The sequence below is a fragment of the Schistocerca gregaria genome, chromosome 4, assembly GCF_023897955.1.
Source record: "Schistocerca gregaria isolate iqSchGreg1 chromosome 4, iqSchGreg1.2, whole genome shotgun sequence".
Lineage (NCBI taxonomy): Eukaryota > Metazoa > Arthropoda > Insecta > Orthoptera > Acrididae > Schistocerca > Schistocerca gregaria.
This window is the reverse complement of record NC_064923.1, coordinates 561,762,175-561,786,855: the sequence shown is the minus strand read 5'-3', so window position 1 is coordinate 561,786,855 and position 24,681 is coordinate 561,762,175. Positions and strand designations below refer to the sequence as shown.

At 38.0% G+C, this 24,681-nt stretch overlaps 1 protein-coding gene across 8 annotated transcripts in view; it reads right to left on the bottom strand.

Moving 5' to 3' along the window:
- The window catches only part of LOC126267949 (transcriptional protein SWT1), a 275,635-nt gene that overhangs the window by 217,794 nt on the left and 33,160 nt on the right, over positions 1-24,681 (bottom strand). For all 8 annotated transcript variants that reach the window (XR_007549053.1, XM_049973281.1, XM_049973275.1 and 5 more), the window contains one exon: positions 14,391-14,883. Coding sequence is in view for 7 of the 8 variants with exons in the window: in XM_049973275.1 (XP_049829232.1) it covers positions 14,391-14,883 (493 nt within the window). In the remaining variant the exon portion in view is untranslated. The remainder of the gene's footprint in view (positions 1-14,390; positions 14,884-24,681) is intronic.

Sequence of the window (24,681 nt, the reverse complement as noted above, 5' to 3'; positions counted from 1 at the left end):
AGCGAGTGCACGGGACTTACCCTAGTTCACTGCTAGTAGCGTCACGTCATCGTAACGCGCCTGCATATAGTATTGCACCACATTTAACATAAAAGTAAAAATTAAGATTTGTGTGTAAAACTTTGTTAAAGTATAGTTCTATGTAATAATGTTTCAGGTAACAAATCTTAATGTTATAAAATTAGTAGTTTACATAAAATTCACGTTTTGAAAGAAAAATAGGAGGCGCTAAATAATGACGCTAGGAAGCCAAAATTTGGTGAGAAGGTGCAGTAAGAAGTCATTAATGAGTGGTGCTGGTTTCCAAAACCATAAAACTAAAATTGACTCCAGAATCCGCATTTTTCGGAAAAATCAGAGGCGCGAAATAATAGAGCTACAATATTGAAAATTGGTAGGATGCTTCAGTTCATCCTAATAATAATAATGGAAATACCACAATCAGTTACCTCTTCTAGTTTTTTAGTAATTTAGTAAAAACTACTTTTGTGAGTAAAATGTACATAAGCATTATAGATTAAGTACTTTAAATTTTAATGATAAAACAAATTCTTTAAGACCAATGATCAGATAGGACAATTAACAAAGCTACACCAAGTTTTAGTCTTGTAGCATAATTAACAGCTGATACAAGTCTTGATAAAGCTATGGTTCAGAGGTAACAATCTACCGTTAGTTCCATTGTAAAATTCTAGAGAGTAAAGTTTTAATTTTAGCGGGCTGAGATTTTCTACGTGCTTCTGTACTGCTCAGATGTATGTATACAAAAATTGAGAAATTTGTAAAGCTATTATTAAATGTGATATTTAAGATTATGTGCCTGAGATAGCGATCATTTGGAGGCTGCAGGCATCTGCATAGGAACGGAAAGAACAGATGCTCTCTTGGCGGTACGCGCCGGAGCTATATAAAAAGAGCGGCAGAGGCAGTAGGAAGCTCACTCCGCATTAGACCAACGCCTAGTCCACGCGAGCTTAACGTCCGATCGCGCCTCGCCTCGGGTGACGTCATAGCGGGCTGTGACATGCGCGTACTTAGCAATGTAAATGGACATTGAAAATCGCGAGGACTGTACACCGTCCTGGATCGTTTAGACTTCGGTAACAAACTGTTATTGTGCCGTCCGTGTGAAGTATAATTCCGCGTGGCAAGTGGTGACTAACTCCACTTTTAAGGCGAGCATTAATCTTTTTTTTTTTTTTTTAACATTATTGCGAACTATTAATAGAGCACCGTTAGTTAGAGTAATGAACTATTCGGGAGGAACTTGCTGTAGAAGTCGCCTCTGAACTATTAAACGATTGGCTGAATTAACAATATTTAATGTCTTTAGCATTTTCAGAAGTTTCGAGTAATTTGTGTGAGCCTTTAAGATAATAAAATCTTGTTTGGAACTTTAAATTTTATTGAAGCAGCCCTAATCTCGTGAAGAACTATGGATATTTTTCGTTTAGCTGGGCTGTACAGGAATGTGGCCGTGCAGACTGGGAACTAAGGTCAGTAAGTTTCCCTTCGCTTTCTGACTGGCCACCAAATTAGTTGCCAGGCTCGCGTGATTTAAGGTGGCAATGTTCAACTTTCATTCAACATTAAACAACGACTTCTTCGACGTCCCACATATGTTGCATCGGCAATAGTCTGTTACGTGAAATGAACATTCAAACAACTCATTCGACAACTTCTTCGCCGCCCCACAGTATGTTTTTGGGGGTGTCCAGATACTTTTGATCACACAGTGTATGACCACAACACAGCAGAAAAATCCAGATCTAGCCTTGCTTACAAAACTAATCTGTCCCCTCTCCACTATACAGCAGTCAGAAAACTGCATTTGAAGGAAACATGACATGAATACAAACCAAGTCAGTAGATGTGGCCAAGGCTGGAAATAGACTTGTTTTAAAAGCCATCAGAGCAATTACCTTGGGCAACTGATTCCACAGAACACCCAAGCTTGGACATCTGGATGAGGAAGAAAAAACAATGCTACTGGATAGCAATGTACCACACACAGTGGTGTAATGGTCAAAGCACTGAATCTATACTTGAAGAGATTGCATTCTGATACCTAAACAGCCAATCTGATTTATGTCATCTGTGGTTTCCCTAAATCACTCCAAGCAATATTGCAATGGTGCCTTTAAGAGACCTTGGCAGATTCCCTCCTCAAGTGAACCAGAGCTCCAACACCAACACTTTACTAACAGTACAACATTTAACTGCAAGTGGTACTGACAGTGTAATAAATACCACATCTCTTGCATAATGCTGTATTTGTCGATCAGATTCTGGATAATGGGGGCCAAGAGTGCATAAAATTTGCCTGTGGCGATGATCTTTCTTTTATCGTTTATGCTGTTGTAGTCATCTTTGTACAGTGTTTACATGTAAGTAACATATGAGCATTCACATGCACAATTCAGAGAATTACAGTATTAAGTAAGTGGTGGTAGATCAGTAAGCGGGAGAAGGAAGATGGGTTTAATGTTCAACCAACAACGAGGTCATTACAGTCAGGGCAAAAAAACCATTCAAAATACGGATAGAACGAAAATTGTTTATGCCACATTCAAAAGAATCATCCTGGCATCTTCTTTACACAATTTCAAAGCATGAGTTCACAAAAATGCCACCTTGGTAACACGGTATATTAATATACACATGGATAAGGCAACTAGTCGGTGATTCCATGTCAAATGGTTAGTGGTACCAATTTGATCATCTCAGATTTTGTGCAGGTTTGCTAAAAGGCCAAACAACAATATAAATATTTCTAGCTCACAAATTTTAATGGTTTGTAACAGCCACTAAAAGTGCATCTATATGTGCCACACATGTACTTTTTTATTTATCCTTTTTAAGTAGTAACTCTAGAGTGTAGCATTGAAAATATATGCTGAGTGATGGAAGAAGGGCGGAAAGTGAGGAAAAATCCTTTTATTAAAGTCTGTGAAAAATATGTTTCATGTCACCATCAGAGACGGTTCAAAACGCCAAGCACCTTCACATGCTGGGGGGGGGACAGTGGAGATGTGAAACAAACAGCAAAGAACAACTATTACAGGGCGATAAGTTAAACTTTCAAACTGCTGTAAAAATAACACCACTGGTCAGAATGACGTCAAATTGCAATGGAATATTATTGGAGAAGGGGGAAAACGTATGGCAGAAGAAAAATAAATAGTTACAAAATGTAGCAATAGATGGCACTGTAAGCATCATAATTTAATAGTGGTCGACTACAAAAGACAAATGAATCATACAACAATGCCTAAGGCATATGACTGACGTTACACAAATTATCGTTAATCCCATCCACTATGGCACAGTCATATCACATCAGATGGTAAAAAACCAGTTTTAATTGTCCTGAGGCCAGAAATCGCATAGAAAGCATCACTCACATCATAATACATGAAAAGCACCAGTTTGCTTTTGTTCTACAAATTTACTTTTATTGTTAACCAGTTTTCGGCTTACAAGGCCATCTTCAGACATTTACTGAGTATTATCACCAAAGAAGTTACAATGTTTGCAAACAACATTGGAAGAGAAGTAACACATCTAGACTGAATTAAAAATATACAGTGTAACATCTTTGTCAGTGTGGTGAAAATGCAATGCAAAAGTAAAAATTGAACAGTACATAAATAACAATGCAGTAGACAGGAAAACCTTTAGCACAAAATAGGAATAGCATGCCTACATAACATAAATGTTATTTTATTAGTTTTGTTTATAAACAGAAACAATATGTTGCACAATGTGTGCCTTCAATGCAGCTAAGTTTGCAATCAGAACAATGAACCCAACATCTTTCAGATAGCCCAACAACCTGAAATCACACAGATTACAATCAGATGATCCGGACAGCCAGGCTGTAGAAAATGGCGGCTGATAATTCTAGCATTTCCGAAATGACGCTTCAGCAACTGCTTAACTGGATATGCAATGTGCAGAGGTGCACCATCTTGTATAAAAATGATCCCAGGCACACGTCCAAGCTGTTGGAGAGCTGTAATGATGCGATTGTGCAAAAGACACTCATAGCACTTACCAGTGTCAGTACAGGTAACAGAACCGGAAGCATCTGTCTCTTTGAAAAAATATGGCCCCACGATAAAATGATACCGTAAACCTGCACCACACAGTGACCTTTTCAGGATGAAGTGGTACTGGTTGATTTGTGTGTCAATTTTCCATCGCCCATATTCAACAATTCTGTGTACTGACATATCCAGTCAGATGGAAGTGGGCTTTGTCTGTCCATAAAAGCTTCCAAGGCCAATCATTGTCCACTTCTATGGGAGAAAGAAATTCTAAAGCAAAGGTTTCTCTTGCTGGTAGGCCAACAGGAAGCAACTCGTGGACATGGGTAATTTTGAATGGACAGCAAAGAAGGACGTTTCGTAGGATTTTATACACCATGCTCATGCATATGTTTAATTTTTGGGCAATTCCCCATGCACTACTCGTTTGCAGACCATCACTCATCTCCTCTTGCTCCTCTTGCATTGCTAACGGCACTGCTTCCACTGACATTGAATCAATTTCTTTCCTCCCTCTACCAAGTTGCACACTGAAAGAACCCCCCCCCCCCCCCCTTTTTTTTTTTTTTTTGCAGACACAAAAGGAGGAAAAGCCGTGTACCTGGCATGTTCATACCAACTCCAATGGGTCATGCACACGACAGGAGTTTTCATTTACATATTCTGACACATACATTGATCAATTTTCACACTATTTTTTTTCTTCTGCCATACGTTTTCCCCCTTCTTTGATAATAGCCCATTGCAATTTGACATCATTCTGACCACTGGTGGCTTTTCTACAGCAATTTGAATGTTTAACTTTAATTATAATCACCCTGTACGGTCAAAAGTTCTTGTCACTGGGTGAGCTTGTGCACAGCCAAGTTTAAAGAGCTTGCTCTCTTCACATAGTTGGTTTAGGGAGCTCTCATGTTGTGAGGTTGTTGACTAGTAGCTTATTTATGAAACTTGCAAGTTTTAACACTTTTGGGTGGATAGTTTTAAGATATGCGAGGGTGAAATTGAAAAAGAAATTGTTGAAAAAACATATGTCTTTCACACTCTTGCATCACAAAATGGGCATCTATTTCATATAACTATATCTACATACACTTTGCAAACCAATGTGAAGTTCCTCGCAGAGAGCACTCAGAATTGTACCACTTCCCATCCCAATGACGTGAAATGCAGCAAGAATGACTGATTAAATGCCTCTATGAATGCTGTAACTGGTCTAATTTAGTCTTCATTGTCCGTAACTTCCACAATGCTCACCAATGAGTCAGATAAATCTGTAAATGTCACGCCATCTTCTACATTCAACATCCTCTGTTAGTCTTGTTTGGTATGGGTCCCTCCACACACTTCAGCAATGTTCTAAGATGAGACATGCAAATGACTTGGAACCAGTCTCCTTAGTAGACTCATTGCATTCCCAGTATCCTGACAATCAACTGAAGTCTGCTACCTGCCTTACATATAACTGCATCTATCTGATTTGCAGTGCACAATTTCACTTTTTGAACATATAAAGGAAGTTGCCAATCTTTGCACCACTCTTGAGACCCTGTTAAGATCCAACTGAACATTTCTGCAGCTTTTTTTAGATCATACTTCATTGTTGATAACTGATTCACCTGCAATTAGTATGAGGTTGCTATTAATATTATTTGGCAGAGCTTATAATACAACATAAGCAACAACGGTCCCAACATACATCGGGGATGCTGGAAGTTACTTTTATTTCTGTCAATGATTGTTCATCCCAGGTAACAGCCACAAATTTTGTTTGATATGCTGGATATCTGTACTCTTGCTAATAATTGTAGGTGTGCTACTGAGTTAAATGCTTTTCAGACATCAAGAAATACTGCAATGTTCCATGGATTTCAGGAAATCATGTAAGAAAAAGTGCAAGTTGGAATTTGCATTCCAATGTTTTAAATCTGTGAAATCAGTGCAGTTTGGAATGGTGGAGATAATTCTGTTCAAGATGTCTCATTATGATAGAGCTCAGAATATATTCTAAGATTCTAACACAGGTGGATGTCAATGAGATAGAATGGTGGTTTTGTCAATCACTTCTGCAACCCTCCTTGTAGACATGTGTAATCTGTGTGTTCTTCCAATCGCTGAGTGCATTTTTTTTTTTTTTGTTTGAGGGATCTATAGCGTATCATAGTTACAATGAGAACAATCTCAGTCACAAATTATGCATCGAATCTGATGGGGATTCCATCAGGTCCTAGATCTTGGTTGAATTTTAACAACTTCAGTTGTACCTCAATACCACTGACACAGATATTATTCAGCTTTGCAGTGGTGCAAGAATGAAACTGGAACAGCACTTCTGCCTCTTCCGTAGTACAGGAACACTGCTTCCGCTTTGTTAGCCTCAGTTTCAGTTTCTGTATCATTAATGAGTGTCTGAACACTAATGTTGGTGTCTTTGAGATATGTTAATCTGCCCCTTTGTCTACATTACTAAATATGTAAATCGATGATATGAATATAATAGAGGGAAACATTCCACGTGGGAAAAATATATCTAAAAACAAAGATGATGTAACTTACCAAACGGAAGTGTTGGTATGTTGATACACACACAAAATTCAAGCTTTCGCAACCCACGGTTGCTTCATCAGGAAAGAGGGAAGGAGAGGGAAAGATGAAAGGATGTGGGTTTTAAGGGAGAGGGTAAGGAGTCATTCCAATCCCGGGAGCGGAAAGACTTACCTTAGGGGGAAAAAAGGACAGGTATACACTCGCACACACACACACACACACACACACACACACACACACACACACACACACACACATCCATCCGCACATATACTGACACAAGCAATGTGTTCATAGTTGCTAAAATTGCCTCATGGTCACTGGCACCAGTTACACCATGGATATTCTCAAAGAGGTAAGGTATATTTGTTGACATTAGATCTAATATATTTCCATCATGAGTGGCTTCTGAACTACCTGTTCTGAATAATATTCAGAGAACGTCTTTCGCAACGTTTTGCAGGATGTTTTGTCACACTCACTACTTACAGAATTGTAATTTTCCCAACTAACTAAAGGATGATTAAAGTCTCTCACAATGATGACAGTATGTTTGAGGAACATTCATATCTCTGAACAGACGTTATCTCTTAGGTTTTTGGTTACATTTGGAGGTGAATCTGGTGGCTGATAGAAAGATATAACTACTAGTTTGCTATACTTGTGTTAATAACAAATCTTCTCTCCACAAAGTTTGAAATTTCAGTGACTGCTTCTTCTTGGAAGATCTACAATTAACCAGTGTAGTTTCTCATAAAAATTCATATTTTGGATCATCATGTTCAAAGATCAAGCAATTGTTGGAAAGCAGTAGTAAATGTATGCACCAATACAGTATGCCTTGAATAAAAATGAAACATGAGGATTCTTCTGTAATTTTTCAACTTTACACAAGCCACCAACAAATTTTATTTTTGCAGGCTAATTTTCCCACCTATGAAAAAAATGATAGATTTATAAAGTGAAAAAGACCTGCTAAATTGCAATTTTGACAAATTCCATGTGTGTTTTTATATTTAAGAGGCAGCTGGTGGAAGTGATAAAGACTGCAGGCCTTGCAGGTGGTGTGCAAGCAAAGTTTGCAGTCTACGGCACTGTTCCCAGAGCTGGTCGGGGACCTTTCATTTGGAGGATGAAGAGTTGTAGGACTGCCCTTGATAGGTCACGGGAGTGCTACACAAAGGAAGGAGCTACTACAGTTGCAGGGAAAGTCTATGCTCAATAGTGCGGAAACAAAATGACAATGCAATATTAGTTGGAGGTAACTTTACTGTACCGAGTATAGACTGGGGCATCTATGGATTCATTACATGGGATACAGGGCATTCTTGCAAAGTACTTTGAGTACATTTTCCAAAAATCATCTTGAGCAGGTATTTGGAGAGTCCACATGCAAAGCAAATATTTTAGACCTGTAGCTACAAACAGGCCTGACCTAATCAACAGTGCCAGCGTAGAGACAGCAATTAGTGATCATGCAGCACAGCACCTTTGCTTACTAAAGTTAATAAATCAATCAAGGAGGCTAAGAGAACATTTATGCTAGCAAAAGCAGACAAGCGGTTGTTACCATCCAACTCAGACAATGAATGGACACTATTTAGTTCCTGTATATTGAACAGACAGCAATAATAGGCAAAGTTTAAACAGACTGTAAATGAGACTGCTGAGGAAACAAAGATTGATGCACTCCCAGTTCAAAAGAGAGTACACAAATGACAAAGAACGGATCCACAGAATTACCGACCACTATCTTTAACATTGATTTGCTACAGAATTTCTCAACATATTTTCAATTCAAATGTAATAAATTTCCTTGAGACAGAAAAACTTCTGTCTACAAATCTGTATGGTTTTAGAAAGCATCACGCATGCAAGACTCAGCTTCCCCTTTCTCACATGATATTCTGCAAACCATCGATCAAGGGCCACAGGCAGATGCCACATTTCTAGATTTCTGGAAAGCATTTGACAAGGTGCCCCACTGCAGACTACTGATGAAGGTATGAGCATATGGAACAGGTTTCCAGATATGCGAGTGGCTTGAGGGCATCTTAAATAACAGAATCCAGTATGTTGTTCTTGACAGCCAACATTCATCAGGAGGGCCACAGGGAAGTGTGATAGGACCAATATTATTCTGTATACACATAAATGATCCGATGAACAGGGTAAGCAGCGGCTGTCTGCTGATGATGTTGCGGTGCATGGGAAGGCGTCGTCATTCAGCGACTGTACAAGGATACAAGATGATTTAGAAAAACAAAATGTAGTTGTGTCAGACACAAAGCCTAATAATCTGTCATTTTGACCATGATGACTTACAGCAGGCAGGAGTTTCAAGTACACAAGAGTGGATAAACTGCCCTGATCATACTCATCTCTTGACAGAGTTGAAAAAAATAACACACACCTTTACTTGTTTTGGAGAAAATTTACATTCTAACTTTGACACCAAGGAGTTGGCCTATTAAACTAAAATCTCAGTAGAATTTTGTATCTCGTAGAGCACGGCAAACAATTTGCAGGTTGAAAGTGAGAAAGGTGTGCTAGCAGCACAAAGGAAAAACCAGGACAAAGTTATTTCTGACAGAATAAAGAATTAAGTACTTGAATTTTTGGAGGATGATAAGGCTCTGCTCTAGAATGGGACTTTGTTTCTGTCTGAATTGATGGAATTAAATTCAAGAAAATAAATGAATTTTGCTAAGTAATTTGAACGAAATGTTCACTGCTTTTTTTGTGTGAACTAAGGACAAAATTGTGTCGCTATTGGTTCTTCAAGTATCCAATCAGTGTGTGTTAACACAATTCATCAAAATGTCACACTGATGCCTGCCAGTAGCATCTCTGACAAAAACTACAAATTTTTTGATATTTTTTATAATGTATAATATTGAAACAGAAGCTTACACACTGCAACAATGCAAGTGTAGTCCTGGAAGAAATTTACTTGAATCACACCTTACTGATCGGTACAAGTACATTAATTCTGGGAAAAAAAACTGTAAATACAAACAGTGGATCAAAACAGGCGTGCATCACTTGAAACTAAGCAACTTAAAGCAGACAATGGTGTCAGAGAGATGGCTTCAAAAAAATCTGACCTAACCATCCACCACTTTGATTCAAAAAGTCAGAAACAGTATCTGAAAACTGTGAAATGTAACTGTACAGTCATATTTTCAAAATAATTACACATTTGTTGCTCCATATGCTATCCAAGATTTTCACTGGGTAAACAATCAAGCCACTGTGCATCTCACTGGTGTATATTTTATTGAAAATGAGCAAATACAATGTCAAAGTTTTTTGCATAGTTAGTGATAGACTAAGGCATGTTACATTTGCAGTTCATTTTTTTTTAAGTCATTGACCATGAAAACTTGTGGTTTTACTACTGAATTTACTACAATAGGTGACAGCAATGGGTCTGGAGTTCACTACAAAAAATTCCTAAATTTCACCAATCTCTGCCATCACCCCAAATATTTTGTTGGGTTAGTTTATGGAAAATTTGCAGTAATTGAATTGGAAGCACTGTAAAACAATTGGTTCAATGAGTTAGCTTACAGCATCCAAAGGAAAACTGAACCCTCTGATTTGTACACCTCCTGTGAACAAAAACTGAGAAATATTGAACTCATTTTTGTTGAGATGGTACAAATTGAGTCAGCAAGATCTACTCAAGAAGTGTTTCCTTTGACTTCAAAAATTACAAAAACTAGAAAAAAGCAACAACTTTTGCAATTAATTTGTACCAAATTCCACTGAAAATGGTGTCTGTGGACTTGTAATCAGTTTCCAATACATCCAAACCGAACGATAATCCCTCACAACTCATGGTTCAACACTGTAACAAGGGCAGCATTTGCATGCTGGTGGGATGGTATCTTTCAGGATAATTCATAACCTTCACTCATCATTGTGGGCTCTTTGATATTGGTATGTTCAGAAAGATGATACTGGATCTAAAAAATCAGTATTTTATCAAAAATCTACCAATGCATTATAAAACACTGCTGCATTGATAATAAAGTTTCCCAAATGCAATCATTACAAAAGTTGATGAAAAATTTAAAAAGATTATTGTACTATCATCATTTTTCATTAATGTTAGTACTTTGACTTGGTAACCATAAAGATAATCAAATATGACATTTGGGAACCTCTTCTAAGAACCCCATAGACTTGGGAACCTACATAAGAAACCCACACAAGCAACCAATGAGCATACTTGATCACCCAAAAAAATCTCATCTACAACTGGACTTGCCTGTGTATCAAGAATGGCCCCTTGCTGACAGGATGATAGTTTTTGTCACCTGGTAGTTGCAAAAGTCGCTATGGACCAATGGAAGGTTTCAATTTCATTGTAACTGACAACTACTTTAAACAAATCGCTGTTTTACACTGCACATGACACTGACTTGGATGAGAAACTTACAGATCTGCAAAGAAGAAAGCGATCTTGGAAATCAGATATTTATAATGAATATCACTACATTTTATAAGTTAGTTTATCACACATTTTTCAGTCCGTATGTGAAGGATGATCTCAGAAACTACTGTAGGGATTTTGATATAGTTTTCACTAATAGACTAAGTCACAATGAACATTTGTGTATAAAATTTAAAAATATTTTGTACAAATTGGCTGAACTATAACAAATTAAAGTCTCCTCACATATTCTTCTGTTTGTACATGAAGGCTATTCTCAAGAATTACTGGGGGATTTTCATAAGTTTTTCATTAATAGCTAGACTGAGTCATGATAGATGTTTGTGTGTATCATTTCTAATTATTTTGTGTACATTGGTTGAACTGTGATTAATGAAAGTCCCTTGCCAGTAAAGAGACTTCTTACCGAAAAGCAGAGGTGTTGAGCTGACAATAGGCACACACAAAAGAAGGAAAATCAACAGCTCTAAGAGTTATCCTTTGACAAGCTAAAGTAAAATTCACAAATATACACATGCACTCTCACATACATGCACACACGTCTATGTCCCGACATGGGGCTGGTTAGACTGACAGTGAAAATACTCTTTTGCAGCACGCTGATTGATTGTGTTCTGTGGGTAGTGTCAGTTGGGGTAGGTAAACAGAGAGGGACTAGGAGTTGGATTGCTAGTCGCTCAGGGAGAAGGGGGCAGTTTGTCAGCTATGAATGTGGGAGGGAGGGGTGGCAGATTTATGAGCTGGCACAATTGTAGCGGCTGCTGGGAGGGGCATAGGCTGAAGGCAATATGGGGACCTGAATTGGGAAGGGGCAACAGGATGGAGGAAGAGGAAACTGTCGGGTGGAGAGTGTTGAGCAGTGGGTTAGATGAGATTGAGACCAGGATGATTATGGGAGTTGAGGAGGTGTTGTAATGGTAACTCCTATTTACATATTTCAGATAAGTTGGTGATGGAGGGAAGCATCAAGATGGTTTGAGTTGTGAGATAGCCAATGAAACTGAGCATGTTGTACTCATAGGCATGTTGTGCCACCATGTGGTAAACTTTGTTCTTGACAACAGTCTGGTGGTGGCCATTCATCCTGGTGGACAGCTGGTTGGTAGTCACACTAAAATAAAAGGCTGTGCAGTCTTTGCAGCACAGTCTGAATGGCCACAATCAAACTGTTTTCAAGAACAAAGTTTACCAGCCAGTGGTATAACATGCAGCTGAGTACAACATGCTCAATTACAATGGCTACCTCACAAACCAAGCCATCTTGATACTTCTCTCCACCACCAGCTTCTCTAAATTATGCAGATGGGAGTTATCCGCTCCCATTATCATCCTAGCCTCAATCTCAAATAAAATCTCCTCCTAAGTCATGTCGCTTTCAGTGTATGCCACTTTCCACTGGCAGCTAAAATCACGTCCCCCACCCCTCCACAAGCATTCCAGCTACTCTAGCTCATCAAAGGATAACTGAAAGCTAGCAAGTTTTCCTTCTTTTGTGTGTGCCTATTGACAACTTTAACACTTCTGCTTTTCAGTGAGCGGTCTCTTTCAATCCTAAAGTACTTAAATTCTACAATAACTTTTCTACAATATTTACTTACCTACCAAGTTTTTCTATCTGTACGTGAGTGCTAATCTCAGAAACTACTGTAAGGATTTTGATACAGTTTTCACTAATAGACAGACTTATTCTAGAGGAAGGTTCACGTATATAATTTATTAGCACTATGCCAGACAAGTCGTCCAGTTGCACATACTTAAGTGCTAACCACGTGAAGCTGGTGTGGATTGTTAGTTAACACTAAGTGTTCATGCTGTTAACATTTATTTTATTATTTTCTTGTAATTTAAAATGATTGTATGATGAAGCATGAGTTACTTGCTCATTTACAGGGAAAGAGAACAGGACCATATAGAGTTTTGAAGATTGCCTATACCATGTACACAACTTTCTGAGGATGTAGTTGAATATTAAAATCCAAGTACATCAATCATTAAGATTTATATTGTACTGATTCTTGTCCCTAGTGCTATATTTGACTTTTACATTTGAAGTCCTTTTTTGGAGCAAATGTGAAGGTAAGTGGTAAGTTGCAGGGCACAGAGTGCAGCAGGCTTGAAACAGTTGAGATAAAAGTTGCTGGTCTGTTAGCATACAGGGAAAAGCACACTGGCAACTGTCACAGAGCAAATGGCCTAGGAATAAGATTCTAAGAATGCTTTATTGGTATGTTTTGGCATGTCTAATTTATAATGGAAATCAGTCATGTTTTATTATTCATTTCAAAAGAAGAAAAATAAATTTGAGTCTAACAACCCATCATCTATGATGTAATTAAAGAAGAAACTTGAGCTTTGATTGGACATGGATAGGGAATGAAACTGTTCATGTCCTTTGGTAAGGAATCATCACAGAATTTGCCTTGATCATTTAATGGAAACTGTGGAAAATCTGAATCTGGATGTCTGAACAGGTCTGGAGCTCACCTCTTCTCACATGGAAAAAAAAAAAAGAGGAGATCAAGGATTAGCGTCCAGTCTTTGTTATTAAAGGCAGATCACAATCTAAGATTGAGAATGAAATCCGATGAGCCTTTTTGAGGGTACTATCCTCACATTTGTAATTAACTGAGTAATGGAAACCATAGAAAACAAAAAATGGAAAATCCAGAGTGGAATGGAACAACAGATGCTGAGTCGCAGATAGGAATAACAAATGACTGTCAGAAAATAAGCATTTGGCCAACAAGGCTGAAAGTTTATTTTGTGACAGTCTTTTTATTGTGCCTCTCTGTGACTCAGCATCTCTGCTATATGGTGAGTAGCAACTATCCTTTTCATAATATTGTTACAAACCAAAGAGAATTAAATTTTGGATGGGCAGACAGGGAACTGAATCTAAGTTCTGTGTTTTACCACTTCGCCTCATCACTCAGTTCCTTCCAAATACAAATATAGTGTCATACCCACTGTGCCACCTTAATTGGTGGCTCACTTAAGATAGCAGATGTATTAAGATTAGAAGTCATTCTGAGGAGGTTGATACTGTAATATTAAACACATAATAAACTCAAGTTTACTGTCTACTTCAAGACTAATCAAAAAAATAATTTACAGTAGAGAGTGTTCAAGCATACGTCCTAACTGATTAATACCGGACTATGATTATTCATGAAGAATGTAAAGACATTTCAAGATTCTGCAACAAATTTAATTATGAGGCAAGAGAGAAGAAAAAGGAACAACAAGAACATTCACATCATACAACTCACTTTCTGGCCAAAGAATCTTTCAGTACAAAGAAGCTCTTGATGCAACAAAGAAACTATTATCACCTTTTTCAGTAAAATTGCTCTGCATTCCACTTTCAGCTGCCTGCGTTGACCCAGAAGCTGTAAATTTATGACTGATTTGGCCAGTATTCAGACCAGAGCTCCTGCTGACACCAGTTTGTTTTTTGGCATTGACTTGATCACAAGAAGCACTTGAATCTTCAGATTCCACCCAACGTCGCTTTAACTTAACTCTGCCAGTTCCTTGCACTTCAGATTTTCCTTGTTCATAATTTATATTGTTTCTACTAATATTAAGTCTGTTGTTCGAAGAGCTAGAATTGTCTGATGTTTCATGACTGCCACGAACCGTTTCATCAATTGTCAACTCAGGATATGTAGGCTCTTCTTTCACAAAGCGACCTGTATTTAATGAAGTAGGAACCACCTTAGCCCCAGAAATAGGAGCACATCTTTCATTTGTCATTGTAATAGTCCTCCGTTCATGTGGATTGTCAGGTGACTTGGTATCAGAATTTGTACTCATACATCCAACCTGTAAAATAAGAGCTTTACTGATGTTACTGTATCACAACAGGTATGCATAAATTTAATAACACAAATATTTAATGGTTTTGAACATCAAAAGGTTTGATACTTTGAGTTACAGTATTAACATATATGGTATGGAAATATAAAGTAAATAAAAATTATGACTGACACCAGCAAATCTTTTGACATTAAAAGAAATTATTGATTTTGTGATCACGGATTTTCTACAATGTTTTGTAATGGATAAAACAAAACAAAATTTTTCCTCTTTTATAGATTAAATGTCACATAGTCACTTATAACAAATAATACAGATTCATACAACACTGAGAAACAAGTCATGGTAAGCACAGTTCTCAGTTAGGGAAATAATTTATTACACAGGAAAAAAAAGTTCTACATTAGAAAGCATTTTGTTACTAGAATACAGAATACAAATAGATATCATGAAGCTCTAAAGCTGTAAAAGAACCTTTGCCAGGTATAGTGAGACAGTATTTGAGCTTAAATGAAAAAGGTTGTGTTTCAAGAATTGTTGCCATACACATTTATTTATTAAAAGGTACGTTAATATTTTATATGAAACTATACCTACAACAACAGAATTAAAACGAATGAAGTGAAGATGAAGACAAGTGAATCACATTCTAACAAATGAATGTTATTATATGACTTAATTACATGAAGAAAATCTGAACAAATAGTACAATAAAAGTAAAAAAGATGCCACATTAATTTTATAGAAATAATAACAAAAGTATTTCAACAACTTCATGTGCCCGAACAATAATTTTTTTGAAAATAAATCTTCGTGGATGACAGAAAATCTGCCTTTTTATTGTACAAATTTATTACTATGTTGACAGGTTTTGTGAAAACTGTAAAAAGGAGAACAATCAACAGAGTTATCATAGTAGTTAATATATCAGATTTGTACTCTGTAGAAATATAGTTCAAAATGCCACCTGGCCAATAATAATCTAAAAAGATGTGTCCCAAATGAGTATTTGGTAAAGTGCCAAAAATTATCACAAAGCTCCTATACTATGTTCTAATGAATAAAGTAGTTTTTGAATGCATACCACAGGATGTGAGTGGACAAGCACCACAATCTATTTCAAATATATTCAATGTGTGACAAATAATTTCAAATGTATTCAATGTGTAACAAGTAAAAAGAAAAAGTATGCAATAGAGAAAATTGTATATGTAAAAAAATCTGCCATGAACACTTTTTATCCAAAGTCTGCAAGGATGCTCCTAGTGTAATAGAGCTTCATAAATGGATTGATGGAAAGAGAGCACTTAAGACTCAATAATATCATTGATGCAGCAGTCGTTGTCTATTACCCACAATCTGGAGAAAGTGGATTCACCTACAACATCAACATCAAATGGTAACATCGGTAAACATATCAAATTAATCCACTATAATGCTGTGTGTTCTAAAATAAATAATAGTGTATCTTGTGTAATTAGACATGGATATCAGAAATGGTGTATGTATTCCATTGGTACCAGGTCAAATAGGAAACCACCTGCATCAGATTTGAGGGCTGCATTTACAGTACTCTTTTCTGTGTACCTACTGAGGATGATCCTGCACTACACGGTTTTCTCCTGGACTGTTATTTGAACTTATTTGTTACCTGTTGTCAATGTTTGGTTGGCACACAGACTTGTCTATCTGCTTAATGCAGTACTGTCTTTACTCAAAGTTCAACAAACAGTTGTGTTTTCAGTGACTGAACAGACTGCATATGGGTGCAGTGAAAGCGTGGTTCTTATTCATGTGCTTTCCAGTCAAACCTAAGTGTTCTCCTGTACTAAGGTTTGAGCTAGTCAACAAACTTAGACAGAACTGTATCAGCCAATCAGTTTTTACCTCCAGACGATTTTAGTTTTCTGTATTTCCAGAAGAATCAAAAACTATTACATTCAGTGATTTATTCGTAAATAATTTATCCTTGATAAAATTGGTGTTGTTCAAGAAGCTGATTAGAACAATACCAATAGCAAATTTTTGGAACTGTAACCCACCCTGTACCAGCATAGGTATTGTCAGGCCATTTTACTACGTGTTTTAACCATGATGGCCAAGTAGTTTTGCAGGCTGGAAACTGTAGCTCGAGCAGCAGCATGAGCTCGTACAGAAGCTTATAAATCTGGCAGTCTACAACTGCTTCTGGTAATCCCAGAGCACTTGAGAATGTATCAAAATCACTGCAGCTCTATTATCTTGGGGAAAAATTGGCCCCCTTTATCTGATCCAGCATTGCTGCCCATTGGTACTATTCACTCACTTTTAAATGAACATCTTACTACAAAAAATATGGAGGCCACTTGTTTCGAGTTCCTTGAACATTGTTAGACGTCATACAGTTATGCAACACAGGTCACAGACCTACAAGGCCTGAGCAGAATATGCAAGCTAACTTGTTCTTGTGGACTACCATTTGCAGCATTGTTAATACATGATGTGGGATTAGACTAGCAAGGGACAGTGAAGTATGTGCTCAAGCTTTAGGACTTTATGTCAGTCATGTCTTTGGCTGATGTTTTTCATATTTCTAACATTTTTGAAAGTTCTCAAACAGCTCAGGTTTACATTTACATGGGCTGTGAGACATCAAAATTGGTGTCTCAATTGGCAAATGGGGAATGACCTAACCTGTCTGCTGGTAAAATTGCAAAAACGTTGTGTGGTCAAAGTGCCACTGGAGTGGCTCCCGCTCAAATAGGCAGGAATCAAACGCAATGCCAGAAAATTTTTAAATCTGGCCTCAGAGACATTTTCCCAGGCTGCCCAGTTGTCAGTACTGTTTTTCTCTACATGTTATTAGACATAGTTGCGCACATCATAATGATGTTTGTCAACTGTGTTTTCAGCAGGGTCACAGAAAGATGTTTGTCAGAGCCAACCAAGCAGTCAGCAGTAAGGTGCACCAAAGCACATAAATGACATCAAAGCTTCAAGGGTACCACCACACTGCCTTACGCTGTCAGCAATGGTTCACCAACTAATGAACTGACTAACTTCATTAGTCATTATCCTCATCCACCCAGCTCCTTCCCTGTTCCCATTCCAGCACTAAACAGCCCTAATTCCACCACCACACCTAGTCTTTTTATTTCTCTCCTTTTCCTTTACCCCCCTACCCACCTCTCTCGCCTGCCCTCCGTCTGACCTGCAGCACTTCACTGTCTGCCACCCCTATCCTATTGTCCCTCCCTCTCCCCTACCCAGTCACCACTCAAATCGTGCACTGGTGCTACTGCTTGCACTGTGGCCTCATGTGGCCTCAGTTGCCACATACTGCAGTCGTGTGTGTGTGTGTGTGTGTGTGTGTGTGTGTGTGTGTGTGTGTGTGTTCTATTATTGACAAAGGCCTTACTGGCCAAAAGCTTTATTTGTGAAAGTGTTTTCGTTGTGTCTATCTGCAACTCAGCATCTCCACTATATGGTGAGTAGCAACTTTCTTTCTCATAACATTGTTACATTCCATCCTGGATTATCCATTGTTCAATACTGGACCATATAGAACTGCAAATAATGTACATGCAAGTGATCAAAATCCTTCTTGTCTTTATAGAACACAGAATCCTCCATGGAAAAGGGTTTTGATTTGGATGCACATACAGTCATTTGGTTTTCTATCCAGTATTTGGTCAACGCAATTCAGAATATTGTTCCATGCACAGAAATTGATTCTTTGTGTCTTGAACATGATTCCTTTTTTTCCCTGGACTGGGAATGATTTCTAATTTTTTTGCCCAGATTACTTTAAAATAGTTGGCAGCACTGAAACATTTCAATGCCCGCCAAGAGGTACCTGCCTCCAGAAGTTTTTCTTTTAGTGTTTTTCCAGAAAAGTCATGAACTATTACTTTCTGTGATTTATTTGTAAATAATTTGTGCATATTAAAATGGTGCTGAAGAAGCAGACTTACTACAAGTATGCTCACTATAAAATTGCCAGTGGGTCTTACGACACCATCTCCAAACCCATCATCTGCATATGCTCGGAGACTCGACTCATCAGTCTTCACTGCTGCCCATTTTACTAAAAACTTATCACTTGTATCAGCTGTTACACACAAGTCAGCTATACTAGTGTAGAAACGAAAATAAAAACAAGAGTTCACACGTACAAATGAGGACTCTCAACACAGCCACTAACACATAAAACTGTTGGGCACAACATTCATTATGTATCAAAACAATGGCTAATCAGTTAACACAGAATATTGTTCTGTTTATACACACATTTATATGTATTTGTATTAGGGCTGTTCAAAAAAAAAGTGATCATATATATATATATATATATATATATATATATATATATATATATATATATACATATATACACACAGTGTATGTGCGGATGGATATGTGTGTGTGTGTGCGCGAGTGTACACCTGTCCTTTTTTTCCCCTAAGGGAAGTCTTTCCGCTCCCGGGATTGGAATGACTCCTTACCCTCTCCCTTAAAACCCACATCCTTTCATTTTTCCCTCTCCTTCCCTCTTTCCTGACGAAGCAACTGCCAGTTGCGAAAGCTCGTAATTCTGTGTGTGTGTTTGTGTGTTTTGTTCATGTGCCTGTCTGCCGACGCTTTCCCGCTTGGTAAGTCTTGGAATATATATATATATATATATATATATATACTTACCAAGCGGGAAAGCGCCGGCAGACAGGCACATGTGTAAGTTTCTTTCTATTTTATATATATATTTTACAGTTGAAATTTCTCAAATTAGAATTTCATCATATGATAATGTTGGCGATACACAGGTGTATGAAATATTTTGAAATTAATTCGCTGACTGTAAATTCCTTGGCATCACTCGTATTAGGTATTGATCTACTACACAACAGTGGCATATCAAAATTTGTGCTGAACTGGGACTCAAACCTGGATTTCCCACTTATCATGAAGGGTCACCTTAACCCTTTGGCTACCTGTGCACCTCCCCAGACTGCCCCAAACTTTGCAGTCAGAAAATTAATTTCAAAATCTTGGTATTGTCTTAGTTTAATGTGTAAAAACCATGCCTTACTAGTTTCATTGCTGTCACTTTTCATTCCCACATGTAAGAGATGTTGTTGTTGTGGTCTTCAGTCCTGAGACTGGTTTGATGCAGCTCTCCATGCTACTCTGTCCTGTGCAAGCTTCTTCATCTCCCAGGACCTACTGCAACCTACATCCTTCTGAATCTGCTTAGTGTATTCATCTCTTGGTCTCCCTCTATGATTTTTACCCTCCACGCTGCCCTCCAGTGCTAAATTTGTGATCCCTTGATGCCTCAAAACATGTCCTACCAACTGATCCCTTCTTCTAGTCAAGTTGTGCCACAAACTTGTCTTCTCCCCAATCCTATTCAATACCTCCTCATTAGTTACGTGATCTATCCACCTTATCTTCAGCATTCTTCTGTAGCACCACATGTTGAAAGCTTCTATTCTCTTCTTGTCCAAACTAGTTATCGTCCATGTTTCACTTCCATACATGGCTACACTCCATACAAGTACTTTCAGAAACGTCTTCCTGATACATAAATCTATACTCAATGTTAACAAATTTCTCTTCTTCAGAAACGGTTTCGTTCCCATTGCCAGTCTACATTTTATATCCTCTCTACTTCGACCATCATCAGTTATTTTACTTCCTAAATAGCAAAACTCCTTTACTACTTTAAGTGTCTCATTTCCTAATCTAAATCCCTCAGCATCACCTAATTTAATTTGACTACATTCCATTATCCCCGTTTTGCTTTTGTTGATGTTCATCTTATATCCTCCTTTCAAGACACTGTCCATTCCGTTCAACTGCTCTTCCAGGTCCTTTGCTGTCTCTGACAGAATTACAATGTCATCGGTGCACCTCAAAGTTTTTACTTCTTTTCCATGAATTTTAATACCTACTCCGAACTTTTCTTTTGTTTCCTTTACTGCTTCCTCAATATACAGATTGAATAACATCAGGGAGAGGCTACAACCCTGTCTCACTCCTTTCCCAACCACTGCTTCCCTTTCATGCCCCTCGACTCTTATGACTGCCATCTGGTTTCTGTACAAATTGTAAATAGCCTTTCGCTCCCTGTATTTTACCCATGTCACCTTCAGAATTTGAAAGAGAGTATTCCAGTCAACATTGTCAAAAGCTTTCTCCAAGTCTACAAATGCTAGAAATGTAGGTTTGCCGTTTCTTAATTTTTCTTCTAAGATAAGTCGTAAGGTCAGTATTGCCTCACGTGTTCCAACATTTCTACGGAATCCAAACTGATCCTCCCCGAGGTCCGCATCTACCAGTTTTTCCATTCATCTGTAAGGAATTCGCGTTAGTATTTTGCAGCTCTGACGTATTAAACTGATAGTTCAGTAATTTTCACATGTGTCAGCACCTGCTTTCTTTGGGATTGGAATTATTATATTCTTCTTGAAGTCTGAGGGTATTTTGCCGGTCTCATACATCTTGCTCACCAGCTGGTAGAGTTTTGTCATGACTGGCTCTCCCAAGGCCATCAGTAGTTCTAATGGAATGTTGTCTACTCCGGGGGCCTTGTTTCGACTCAGGTCTTTCAGTGCCCTGTCAAACTCTTCACGCAGTATCTTATCTCCCATTTCGTCTTCATCTACATCCTCTTCCATTTCCATAATATTGTCCTCAAGTACATCGCCCTTGTATAAACCCTCTATATACTCCTTCCACCTTTCTGCCTCCCCTTCTTTGCTTAGAACTGGATTGCCATCTGAGCTCTTGATATTCATACAAGTGGTTCTCTTCTCTCCAAAGGTCTCTTTAATTTTCCTGTAGGCAGTATCTATCTTACCCCTAGTGAGATAAGCCTCTACATCCTTACGTTTGTCCTCTAGCCATGCCTGCTTAGTCATTTTGCACTTTCTATCGATCTCATTTTTGAGACGTTTGTATTCCTTTTTGCCTGCTTCATTTACTGCATTTTTATATTTTCTCCTTTCATAAATTAAATTCAATATTTCTTCTGTTACCCAAGGATTTCTAGCAGCCCACGTCTTTTAACCTACTTTATCCTCTGCTGCCTTCACTACTTCATCCCTCAGAGCTACCCATTCTTCTTCTACTGTGTTTCTTTCCCCCATTCCTGTCAATTGTTCCCTTACGCTCTCCTTGAAATTCTGTACAACCACTGGTTCTTTCAGCTTATCCAGATCCCATGTCCTTAAATTCCCACCTTTTTGCAGTTTCTTCAGTTTTAATCTACAATTCATAACCAATAGATTGTGGTCAGAGTCCACATCTGACCCTGGAAATGTCCTACATTTTAAAACCTGATTCCTAAATCTCTGTCTTACCATTATATCTGATACCTTTTAGTATCTCCAGGATTCTTCCATGTATACAACCTTCTTTTATGATTCTTGAACCAAGTGTTAGCTATGATTAAGTAAGAGATGGGCAAGCTGAAACATACATGTGCAGAGTTGCCTATCACAACAATGGAGGTGACGTGCAATGAACAATACGTGGCTTGGAAATTCTACTTTCGACCTCAGCAAATCTTTCAGTGAGGCCTGAGCAATGTTACAGGAGGCCTATGGAGACTATAGTAAATAGCTTGAACATGGATTAATTTTTTTAAGGAGGAGAGACAACCAATTACAAAGAAAGGTGGACCCAGTACTCCAGTTATTGCTCTTACAGAGAAAAACATCAAGATCATTGCTACCATTGTGAGGGACAATCAACAAATGTCCTTATGAACACTCGCTGGAATACTGAAAATTGCATGGGGTGCCAGACATAATGCAGTGGCAAAGATAGGTTTGAGCATGGTGGATTCCAAGACTGCTGATAACTGTACAAAACAACATTCATGTGCACTCAAAGTTGAGCTGATGTTAGAGGAAGACCTAGAGTTTCTTTCAAAAGTAATCACTGCTGATGAAACTTGGTTACATCATTTTGATCCAGAGAGCAAACTACATAGCTCAGTGTAGAAATCCCTTCATCACCGCCTCCTCAAAAATTGGTTGTTTCTGTTGGGAAAGTTATAGTGATCTAATTTTTCAAAACTTATGGAATGGTTTAGTAACATGTTCTACCTCCAAACACATCAGTAATGGACAATACTACAGGGTTGTCCTGAAAACTTTGTAAGTCCATATCAGGTGCCAAAGACCACATATCTAGGAAACAGGATGGATGCTGTGTCACAATAATGGATGGCCACAATTTGCAAATGTTGTAACTGAACACCATGCAAAAATCAGTGTGAACTGCATCCCTCACCCACCCTACAACCTGGATTTAGCCCTGTGTGACTTTTTTTCTATTCCATAGCCTGAAGAAACTCCTTCATGGGGCACATTTTCCATCATCAGAAGCAGTAGTGGAAGCAATTGTGAAAGATCTTTCAAAGAACTGTTTCAAACATATCTCTGCAGACTGGCAGAAATGCTGGAACAAATTCATCGCATCCAAAGAAGATTGTTTTGAGAAGGACCATCAAAATTATGAGGATGAGTGAAGGTATGCTGTCAAAAAAAATTATGATCATTTTTTATTGAACAGCCCTTGTATGTACATATGTATGTACATTTACAAAACTTTTTTGAAGATTGCTGTAAACTTATTTTAATATTTAATCTATACTCAGAAAATGTCTCACAATTAAGTCGACATACACACATTTTCGACAAGTTACCAAATTTGTGACAACAGTACAAGGAAATCGGACATGAGAAGAAGTGTTTATATGAGTGCAGATTAAATATTAAATTAAATTTACAGTACTCTTTCAAAAAGTTACTGAAATGAATGGTAGGCTACAAAACTCGGTAGTGACACAAAAACACAAGTTTCTGTGACCAAAAGAACACACAATCTGATGACCGCGATATACTTGTATATATCAATAGTCTTATTTCATTAAATCTGTACATAGCAGTCTACCCTATGAAACCATAATGACTGCTAAAAATATGCCCGTTCCTACCTGTGTTGGTTAAAAACTATCTCGGTATCATTTAACAATGCTTACGAGCAATGCGGTAAGTCTTGTGTCATTGGTTATTGTGACATTAAGAAGCTCCTGAGGCAGAATGGTCCATCATTTAGGCGTTCTTAGGAGACCAACAGAAAGGATCATTAAGTTCAAGTTACAAAACATCATAGTATTACTATATCATCTGTATAGTATCAACATTAATTAGCTAAGTCAGAAGTATTTGACAGACCATTAACTACAAGTCAATAGAATGTCACCCATAACATCAGGATCCAGGCAAGAGCCACACTTGGTAAAAGCCAAACCTACAGTGCTTGCATTGCTCTCACAACAGCCTCCTAAGGCTTGAACACACGGTACACACTTAGCTACATGGGCCTGAAGAGGTACTGTCTTTTCACATTCATAACATAATCCAAAAATGTCAGTTTCTGCCTCTGCATATTTTTCAGTAGTAGCAATTGAGAGGCCCAACAATACTTTGTGGTGTTTGTCGCAAGGTCCAGACTTCTCGCGTACTGTTGAAATTTCAACTAATGCAGCAATTGCAGTATGTAGTTTCATGTGAACCGGGTTCGAGTCCCGGTTGGCAAACACATTTTCAACATGTCCCCAATGAAGTATATCAACGCCAGTTTGCAGCTAGGGTGTCCATTTCATTATCATTTCATTTCTAGCTAAGCTGCATGGTCCTCAACGGTAACTGTTCTTTCGAGAACAGATACTACCATCATATATAGTTAAAATATGAATTCCCACCCATTGACCTTCTTGTGCGAATGCTCACACTATGCCCATACTCGTACGGG